Raw genomic sequence first — 10,410 nt, forward strand, 5'->3', positions numbered from 1 at the left:
CGAGACGACTTGTGTATGATGATTGTAATAATATGTGAATAAGTTATGGACCTCGCTATGTTACGTTGTACTACTCTGAGGGATGTAATATTTGCGGAATGGTACTTCGCGAATGTTATATCAACGACTGGCATACTACAACATGCAGTGGTATGCAGGGTCACCACACGTTAGCCGCCCTTCGCTTCTTCGACGGTCCCTCCTCGGGGGTCTCAGTAGGTGGCCCAAGCATGAGCTTCTCAGTCTGCCACAAGAACACATGCCATTAGAGGTGTGCCTGCTCACAAGTATATAGATGAGAACGAACATTGAAAACATGTGATGCCTTATACATTGGCTCACACGGCAGCTCAAGGGACTGCCCTGAAACTAAGTCTAGTGTGCAAGTAATCACACACACACGATTAAGTTTGAGGGCAGCACCTTACCTTCCAGTGTGCCATTGTTCAGTCATTGACCAATGCACTAGACAACCAAAATGAGGCCTCATATATTGGATCACACGGCAGCCAAAGGGACTGTCCGCAAACTAAGTCTAGTGTGCAAATAATATGGCACACATGACTAAGTTTGAGGGCAGCACCCTGCCTTCCGTTGTGCCTTACTTAAATTATTGGCCATTGCACAACTGAAGAAGTACAAACATGGAAAGCAAGGTAGCATAGGCCTCATACAATGAGCACGTATGGAGGAGATGTTTGATCAGAACCAATGGCATGTTGTTGTTCAGTCATGCCATAGGTTCTGATCAATCATCTCCTCACACTATGATTCCCTGTTACAATCATCGGCCTAGTTCAATCAGAAACAATCTGAACATGCTAAATTTAGCACAAAAAAACCCTTCCCCTCTTTGCATGCCCAGTAAGATCTGGCAGTTTCAGCAATCCACAGTCCGATCTAGGAAGGATCTACCGCAATCTGATACTAGAGTAACATATCTAAGCAAATCGAGACCGTGAAAAGTAAGAACTGGACAAGAACAGCAAGAAATGGGGACGAACACCTTGCAAACATCAATCCGAACACATCCTAACGGAAACCCTAGCATATATAATCTGCATGTCGTCACAAATGACCAACAATGGCATGTTATGGCAGAACGAGTACGAAGGTGAGAAGGAGAGGTCGTTACCGCCATTGTTCCGGCTGAGGACGAGCTCGAGATCGCGAGCGAACTCGAGATGCCGATGAAGACTGCGGAGCAGGTTGCGGTCGATGTCCCGATGATGCTTGCCGACGTCTCCTCCACCGGTACCGGCGCTCCTCCGTGCGGCCGTGCGGCGGGTTGGTCGGCGGGAGGGGAATCGCCGGGTGATGTGATAGTTTGGGGGAGGTGAAAGTGCGGTCGCGGGTGAGAGGAAGGAGAGGGGTGCGGTGAGGCTAATTATGACGCGTGTTCCCGAAGGGACGCGGCGTCTCCGTCTCCCTTCTCCACGCGTGCAGGCTTCTGGTCGCAACGGGCCTGGCCCCGGAGAAACTGTCATTCCGGGCGTTCCTCCAGGGCTTGTCCCGGGGGTGCTTTAAAACCCCGTTCATGCAAGAACGCAGTGGCCTGCAGGCATCCAAACGGGCCGAAATTTGTTAGCCCGATGCGAGCCAAGGTCCATCCAGCCTACCAAACGCGTCCTAACCTAACCTGAAGAGAAGAGATCAAAGGGACAAGGGCGCGGCTCCTAAATCTAGAGAGGAGGGGAGGGTGAAGGGAGAGTTGGTTCCACCAGCCAGATCCAAAGTTTCAAATTACCAACATCATCTCTCCTTGTGTTTTAAATTGATGGTCCACCAAGACCAAGTCCAGCTCATCGATGTGCTCAGACCCCTCTTTTCTCTCTCGTCTTTTACTCCGTCTGCACTCTGCACTTTGAGTTTCGCAGCAGCTCCCTTTGCTTACCTACTAATCCTTCCGCGTTAACTAAAATCTCCCCAATCTTGCTGTCGTCAGTCAATTCTTCCGAATCTTGCAAACCTCTGGGGATAATTAAATTCGAAACTCATTTCCTTGGACTACTTGATTATCTCTTGCTCATTCTTGTAAACCAAACTCGTTCCTGCTCTGTCGTCTCCCATTATTATAAACCAAGAAATCACAGAGAGGAAGAGGAAGCTGTCGGTATTTGCTGACGAACCAGGCGAGGGTTGTTCATGTGACCCTTTCGTCAGGATCTTGCCCCCTTTCTCCGATATCCCTAGCTGGTGAGGTCCGTCTTGTGCTAAATCTCACCTGGGTTCTCCTCGCCTTGCTCCAGCGAGCGAGCCGGCTTTGGGTATTTCTTCTCTTCTTCCTTTCTGGTGGGATTCCCCGCCATTCCGGAGCTCAAATCCAACCAGGGGATTCTTGGTTTCCGCCCTCAAGACTCTCTCGGTGGGCGATTCGGGTCAGCATTTCGTGGAGCGCTTGGCTCCGGCTTCTCCTTTTTCCGCCATTCCTCACCGCTGCTAAATCCTGTTCCAGGGTTTCTCTCCTCTCCGCCTAGGGTTCTCTAGTCTTCCTTACCCCCCATCCAATTGCGGTCTGGTAAGTTTCTGAAGCGCGCCTTTTGAACTGGTTCTTGCTGCTGGACTGTATTTCCATGGAGGGTTGCTGACTGCAGGATCTCTGTGATCTACCAGGACGCACATGGCGGGTCGCTGATATCCATGAGCACTCAACATGTTAATTTACTTTGGGCAAGAAGGAGGACCAGAAACCGGCAGTAGGTTCTTGTGTTGCAACCTGCGAGCAGAAGATGGTACAGGTGCTACTTCTGAATTTGGTGCTCTCTGTTCATTTGTTACCAACAATACTGAACTTAATTTTGCTACTTGCAGCACCCATACTCGCTTAAGGGTTCCAAGGTGGCACCACTACCGCCACGGCAGAGTCTCGTGTTCCTCATCGCGCTGTTCGGTCTCTATGTATGCTACCTCTCCTTCAACCAGATTAGGCTAGAGAACAAAGGAGGGGATAACGGTGCAGAAGAACAGACAGGACATGTTTGCACAAGGCCTGTTGTTCCGGATGGGGAGCTGCCATATGTGCACTTCCCAAAACCAGAGGGTTATAGCAGGTCGGTTTCCTCTTTGGATGGATAAACTCTCTACCAACATCCCCCTTATTGTGTATGCAGATTTTCGTCTGACACATGTTGTGCCGTTCTGTTTCCTGATGTAGGGCGGAATGCTCGTGTACTCCTGTTCGGTTTTTTGCGATCGTGTCGATGCAGAGATCAGGAAGTGGATGGTTTGAGACGCTGCTAAATAGCCACCCTAACATCAGCTCGAACGGCGAAATATTTAATAGAATGGATAGAAGAGAAAATATATCGTCTATCGTACAAGCACTCGACAAACTGTATAACTTGGACTGGTCCACGAGTGCGGCAAAAAATGAGTGCACGGCTGCGTTTGGGTTCAAGTGGATGCTGAATCAGGTATTTTAACCTCCACCTTTTTCTTGCTCAATGTGAATTTGAAGGTTCAGAATTTATTTGGTAGTCTGGCTGCTCTGTCGGTCATGATTTCAGAAAGTAAACACTTTGAAGCAGAGCCTCAGCCTTTCCATAGTTACTTATACTAGTCTAGTTCAGACTGGTCTTATGATCTGGTTTGCTCGCCAGGGGTTCGGATTCTGCTAAGCCTGCAGTTAGAATTTTTTAATGTATCACAGCGTAATATGCCTGTAGTTCTCAGTTCTCAGTGTTACGTCCTGTCATGTTAACAACACTGAACTTGTCTAAAACCCAGGGTGGTTATTCAAGATTATTGATGTTGGTGTTCGTATTGTTCGGTGCATCATTAGCTTTAGCAAAATTGTGCCTACAGGTAACTAATGCATAATTTAATTATGCGTGCCATTAACTGATATCATCGTGTTCTCCAGGGGTTTATGGACTATCATGATGATATACTTAGTTATTTGAACAAGAAGGGTGTCTCTCTGATATTTCTATTCAGGAGAAACACATTGCGCAGACTTATCTCTGTATTGGCCAACAACTATGACAGAGATGCAAAGCAACTGAATGGAACCCACAAATCTCATGTTCACTCGGAAGAAGAGGTATCTTCTATTCACAATTCAAATAAATTTACTGCAATAAAACTTTGCTCTGTTCCCTCACATTTTTCTATTTGGGTTAGTATTACTCTCTGCCCATTTTGTAAATATGGATATAATATGCATGTGCAATATCGGAATGAGCCATGCGTTCTTTCGTATAAATAACGCTACCCTTGTTTCCTTGCTTGGGTTCTGAACTACTTACTGCGCTCTCAATGCTAAAACTAATGTTGAGATCTGCACTTTGATCCACTTCAACTTTTAACTGTCTTCTGATCTGCAACCTGTTGGTCATATTGATTAGTGCATTCATCTGATCAGTATATCTTGTTCTGGGCCAGGCTGAGATACTAGCGAAATTCAAACCAGAACTGGACGTGTCAACTCTGATTTCAAACATCAGGGATGTTGAGAAGTACATGGGAGATTGCTTGGACTACTTCAACACGACACGGCGCATGATCCTCTACTACGAGGACATAATCAGCAACAGAAATGTACTGAACACATTTGAATGCCCTAGTGACGGATCAATAACTTTGCAGGTTACTTTAATGGCGTATCTGTGTGTGCAGGCATTACTCCAGGTGCAAAAGTTCCTCGGTGTTCCAGTGAGGAAACTGGTCAGCAGGCAAGTGAAGATTCATACACGTCCGCTTCCAGACCTTATCTGGAACTGGGAGGATGTGAACAGCAAACTCAACGGGACAGAGTATGCGCGCTTTCTGGACGGCGCAGATTACCTGAAGTGATGCATTCTTAGTTCTGATGCAAGTTCAGGATCACTGGCAAGGAGGCTGTAATTTCAAGAGGATTGATTCTTTTGTACTAGTACAAATGAGTAGTGAAAAATGCCTGAAGATCAGAAGATGGGAGGGATCGAGATGGAAATAGTAGGGAAAACTGTACAGTTCTTACAGCTACTTTTTCATTTCTTTTGTGTTTTCTACTAACTAGTAGCTCACTCATTGGATTCAAATTTGAGGAATAAATATTAAATTTTCCTAAAGAAAAATGAGTATATTTCTCAGTGCAAAGCCCAACGGAAGCATATATTGCTAGTTCCAATGTTCATTCCTTGGAATCAACAATTTTTCATAAAAAAAAAATGGGCATGACACCCCAAGAGTTCTAGTTTGTACACAAAAAAACTGTTGTTGATCAAGACTGGACTCCTGTAAAATTCTTGTACAAGAAGAGCAAACGCCAACAAGAAAATGATTACACGTAACAACTACAACATCATTGAGCTCAGCGCCAGTTACTGGGATTACATTCTTAATAGGAGACCCTATTGACGCCTTCGCTTAATTCTCTCGAGAGCGCCCAGCTGCTGCTCGTTCTCTTGAGCAGAAGAGCTTTCCTCCCTGTTCTCTGCAGCTCTCTTGCCAAGCTCTCCAAACACAGCAGCAGGAACACTCCTCTCTTCGATTTGGACATCCGCCTCCTCATCACTCTCTTCATCAGGCAGCTCGATGTCCTCATTGTTAGCAGCAGCCTGTTCTGTGCTGCTCTCAGCCCGCACCTCTGCTCCAGCACTAACAAAGTTCATCATTCTGTTAGCGGGAGTCGTACTGGTGCTTGGAGCTGCAGCTGGCGCCGAGGATGGTTCAGAAACTAGTTGCCTTTCTAGGGCCGCCATCTCATCCTGAGGAACACCAGCACGTGTCAGAGTGTCCACCGCCTCATCCATGGTTAGCCTCTGGTCCCTTTGCATCAAGTACTCAGGAAGGATGAAATGAGTCTGCACATGGCACATAAGTACAACATCAGTTTACGATACAAGGATGCTTCTTGATGTCTAATTGTCTATAGAGTTGATCCATGTGACATACCTGACTGCGGCTAGCGGCCACTGTACGCTTGATGCGAAGCATCTCCCTGAACGTATCTTCATTACCGTGTTGGATCTCGAAGTCATTCCACTTTTTCCAAAACTCTGGATGAGAGTTTGGATCGGCATAGTTGGAGGCATGGATATAAATAGCACGCGAACGGTCGATTTCTCCAAGATTTCTTTCAAGTTCCGCAAACTTCATGCACATTGTCATAACATCTCTATCTGGGAGACCAGATTCTATAGCTTGCTGCAAAGATGCCAAGAAGCACAGCAGAATAAAGTAAGTACATTTTCCGATACTGAAGGGCCTGACAGGCTAAATCTAGGGTGTGATGCACGGATAAATGACTGGTGAATTTCTTTATACCCCAATTTAGTCATTAGAGCGAGCATAGAAGGTTCATGCATTACTAACTAATGCAACTAAACAGTAAGAAACATAATTAAGAAGCTGGGATCACTATAAATGTACTCATTTTTCTAAAATACCGCATTGTCTCGAAACAGGGACTTAACAGTACCGTTCCCAAAACTAAAAAGCATGAAACAGAAAAGAAGAATACAAACGAGGATAATAAGCTTACCTCATATATTTGTCTGGTCCTTGGAACACCGAAAAGTTCAGCAGCACGTGCTATGTATATTTCATACATACTCATCTTTTGACCGTTAGGAACAGCTCTTACAGCTTCATCGTATACATTCATTGCACGTTTTGCGAGTCCATAGTCTTCCTCCAGTTTAGCATATTGCAAATATAAGGCCTTCTTTTCATCCGGTGGAGCCTGATACAAAGAAGCAAATGTAAGTAACAAGACAATATATGGAACATGATAGTTTAGATGATCATGCCATGCAGGAAAAAAAGGTTTAAATGAACCTAGGGGGTATGTCTAAATAAGCAAGTGTACATAACGAGAAGCGGCAACAAAAGGTTCCGAGGCAAAACAAGAAAGCAACGAGTGCAAATGCCAAATGGTAATAGCAAAATCCACGCAACAACAATAAAATCACATCACTGATCAAGAACTACTATGGCATATTCTTAAGTAGCGAAACAAAGCAAAGACAAAATTTGTGATCAGGTCACTAGTGATAAATTAGAAGCATAATTTGACAAATATAAGTTGGTAACATCATTAATTACAGGCATATTCTTATGGCATCACTGATCAAGAACTACTATGGCATATTCTTAAGTAGCAAAACAAAGCTCAGACAAAATTTGTGATCAGGTCACTAGTGATAAATTAGAAGCATAATTTGACAAATATAAGTTGGTAATAGCATTAATAACAGGCAGTTCAAGTAGACTGATGACAAAATTCAAGAAGGGTTAAGTTTCTATTAACCTTTTGGACAGCTTCAGTGAACAGCTCTCTTGCCCGCTCTAGCTTGCTTCGCTGGTACCTCTTTACAAACTTCGTGAGGTAGGTAACCCAAATATCCTTAACATGAGGATACTTGAATATTTTTACACCTCTTTCAAACACTTTGAATGCATCTTCGAAATACTTGTTCTCCTGCAGAGGAAGAAAACAGTAAACAACCATTGTATATCCATGTAATAAAGTCTACTTGAAACTTCAAAAGTGTGTGCTTTGAACAAAGATCCTACCTCAAGAAGAAACGCATAATTAAGAATTATTTGAGGAGTGGCAATTCTTAAATCTAATATTCTCTCGTAAACAGCACGGGTTGTTTCCAGCGATCCAAGGCTCTCCTCCAGATCAACATAGAAACTCCATAGTTTCAGAGATTTATGTAATCTCAGCTGGACCGGCTCATCTCCCTCAGCAGCAGCTGAAAATACAAATTGTTAGCAAAAATGATTTGTCAAATAGCCCCTCCTTTCTGAAGTACTCTACACTCTAGCCCCAAAATTTGTTCTAAAATAATCTAAGCTTTTAGTGAATAATAACACTGAAAACGAAGTGGTTTTGCTCTCTTTATTGGATGTTGCTATTTTCAATGTAGCTTGGATTGGTTGTTAACATATCTAAGTAGTACTAATAAATGCAATACTAGTTTGTCTTATTTTTTCTAGAATGTAGACTAAATCAGAACGGAGGGAGTACACAAGAAATCAACACAACTCAGGAAAATATATTATACCTCGCCTCTTCACCTCAACAGAGGGCTCTGCTGTTGCTAACCTCATCAGCTCAATCGCCTTGTCAAAGTTTTGGTTGCGCAGTTCCATCTCCGCCCATTCACACCAAACTGTAGCCAAGTGGTCCGCTACCTTATAGTTCACTTGTGTAGCCTTTTTAAAGATATCTTCAGCACTATCTAAACGGTTATGTTTCTCATACATCTTTGCAAATGCCACCCATAGAGTATGAGGTTTCCCGACTGCCTTCATTGGGTCCACAGTTTTCACAGCCTCAACATATGTCGCTACTTGCCTTGCAGGCTCCTTCTCGAAAAGTTTTACCCTCCTGCAAATATTGTTGCACTGTTAGCCAATTCCATCATCAAGTTGACAACCACCTAAAATGCATTACTAGGCTGAGAAATTAAAAAAAAAACTAGGCACATATATTTGCAACTTGCTATGCACTAAAGAATCATAAGCTTGTCCTCCTTGAGAAAAATGCATTGAATGGATTGATCAACATTGATTTTTAGTGGATTATAATGCGAGGAAAGAAGAAATAACTGATAATGGATATGCCACATGAAGTCTCACCTGTGCCACTCCTCCACATTATGTGGATTCTGTCTCAACAGAACACTGCTAAGGAGCTCTGGTCTGCGATCCAATAGCCGCTCAAACCTTGCGAGCCTCAAATCAGTATCATCTTCATCAGTCAACCAGCACCCAGCAAGGAATTTCTTGGATAGCTTGTCCATCCCACTCTTCCTGTCATCCTCGTCGCTCCCCTCACCCCCGTCGTCCTCTTCAGCTGCCTCCAGCTTTGCGGCCAGCATACTCTGCTCAAACTGCGTATATGCCTCAAACACCACACTGAACTCCTGCACTGTCATGACCGAAGCAACCCCTTCCTCGAACACGTCCCTCGCCTTCTCATAGAGGGTCCTCCTGACGTAGTAATCGGCGAGCGAGGTCCACAGCTTGCCGACCTCGTCGGTGAACTTGCGTATCCCGCCCCGCAGAATGGCGTCCCCCTTGAGCCCGGCCACCTCGTCGGCGTGCTTGGTGAGGATGTCGCAGAGCTCGAGCCAGAGCTGGTGCCTGGTCTTGCCCTTGACGGAGCGGAAGCCGTCGTCGTTGAGCACGGACGCGAGGCGGTCGGCGGCCTCCTGCCAGCGGTTAGATGAGACGAGGAACTCGATGAAGTCCTCGGCGTGGGAGGGGTCGAACTGGAGGTAGCGGCGGAAGACGCGGAAGGAGGTCTCGACGGGGCAGGCGTGCAGCGACGCGAGCCGCAGGTAGAGCGGCCAGATGCGGTCGTGCTGCGTGACGGGCAGCGCGCGGAGCGCGCGGTCGAAGGCGCGGCGGCCGCGCGTGAGCAGGCGCTGGTCGAGCAGCGAGGCGAGGTAGAGCGCCCAGACGCGCGGCATCTTGTGCATGGTGGCGAGCGCGCGCTCGAAGGTGTTGTTGAGGGAGGAGTAGGCCGGGTGGGTGATGGGGTGGGGGCGCGCGTGGTCGAGGCGCTCGCGGAGGTAGGCGTGCCAGAGCTTGTAGCTGCCCGGGAGCGCCTTGAGCGCGCGCTCGTAGATGACGGCGCGCTTGGGGAAGGGGGAGGTGGCGCGGGCGACCAGGTAGCGCCACCACCCCTTGAGCTTGAACGGCTCCCGCAGGATCTCCTCCTCGTAGGGCAGGTCGTCCTCCGTCGGGTAGAGGTCCGGGGAGATCCCGGCGAACGGGAGGGCGGCGGGGGCGGAGGGCTTCGGCGGCGGAGGAGCCACCGCCGCCGGGCCCGCGGCCGCCGACGGCATCGTCGCGGCGAGTCGGGGTTCGCTAGGGTTTGGGGATTTGAGACGGTGCGGAGGATTTGCGACGGAAGTGGGGACGATGGCCGTCTACCACACCAGCCCGGCGCGGGCTCCGTTGTCTTGTTGTCGTACCGGGCCAGTTGGATTCTGCGTCGGCCAAGGATTATTACTCCGAGGCTGTAACCGACGCGGGTTGGGCTTTGCTTTCGGGTGGGCCGGGGCGGTAACTAAGGCAACGCCGCGCGAACCGACCCAACCCGGCGCGAAGGACCTTGTTTTTCTTTTTTGGGCAATCATGAGTTAAGCCCATGAAGAAAAATATTTTTCATATGCCAATTTTTATGAAGAAAAATATTTCGGCAAAACTATTATAGAAGCAGGCAATCATGAGTTAATAAAATGTACACATTGTTTTCAATTAAGCCCTCTACGGTGGTGTTGGTGCCCATTTGCCTGAAATGCTAACACATCACCACTGATCTGAAATAAAAAAAATTACGGCACCAACCACACAAGGAGGGCACCGCTTGGCATAAAATAAAGTGACCCCACATTGATAAAGAACCCATTGAGCTAACCATCGATGCACATGTGAACATGGAAATGAGTTGACGTGAGGGAAGGG

General features: G+C 46.8%; 2 protein-coding genes across 2 annotated transcripts; one reads left to right on the forward strand and one right to left on the reverse strand.

Annotated features, from left to right (window-relative positions):
- The first annotated feature begins 3,148 nt into the window (after nt 1–3,148).
- On the forward strand, nt 3,149–4,865 carry LOC124677164 (nodulation protein H-like). The gene is made up of 4 exons (XM_047213165.1): nt 3,149–3,413; nt 3,863–4,042; nt 4,384–4,539; nt 4,618–4,865. Exons 1-4 carry the CDS (start codon nt 3,201–3,203, stop codon nt 4,792–4,794), a joined length of 726 nt encoding a protein of 241 aa, XP_047069121.1. The 5' UTR covers nt 3,149–3,200; the 3' UTR covers nt 4,795–4,865.
- A 468-nt stretch (nt 4,866–5,333) lies between these two features.
- LOC124673889 (pre-mRNA-splicing factor SYF1-like) lies at nt 5,334–9,807 on the reverse strand. The gene is made up of 7 exons (XM_047209936.1): nt 8,575–9,807; nt 7,998–8,323; nt 7,501–7,685; nt 7,235–7,405; nt 6,467–6,667; nt 5,878–6,129; nt 5,334–5,786 (listed from the first exon to the last, which is right to left on the reverse strand). The coding sequence occupies exons 1-7, from the start codon at nt 9,786–9,788 to the stop codon at nt 5,334–5,336; spliced, it is 2,802 nt and encodes a 933-aa protein (XP_047065892.1). The 5' UTR covers nt 9,789–9,807.
- Nucleotides 9,808–10,410: the final 603 nt, after the last annotated feature.

The sequence above is a fragment of the Lolium rigidum genome, chromosome 7, assembly GCF_022539505.1.
Source record: "Lolium rigidum isolate FL_2022 chromosome 7, APGP_CSIRO_Lrig_0.1, whole genome shotgun sequence".
In the NCBI taxonomy this organism is placed as follows: Eukaryota; Viridiplantae; Streptophyta; class Magnoliopsida; order Poales; family Poaceae; genus Lolium; species Lolium rigidum.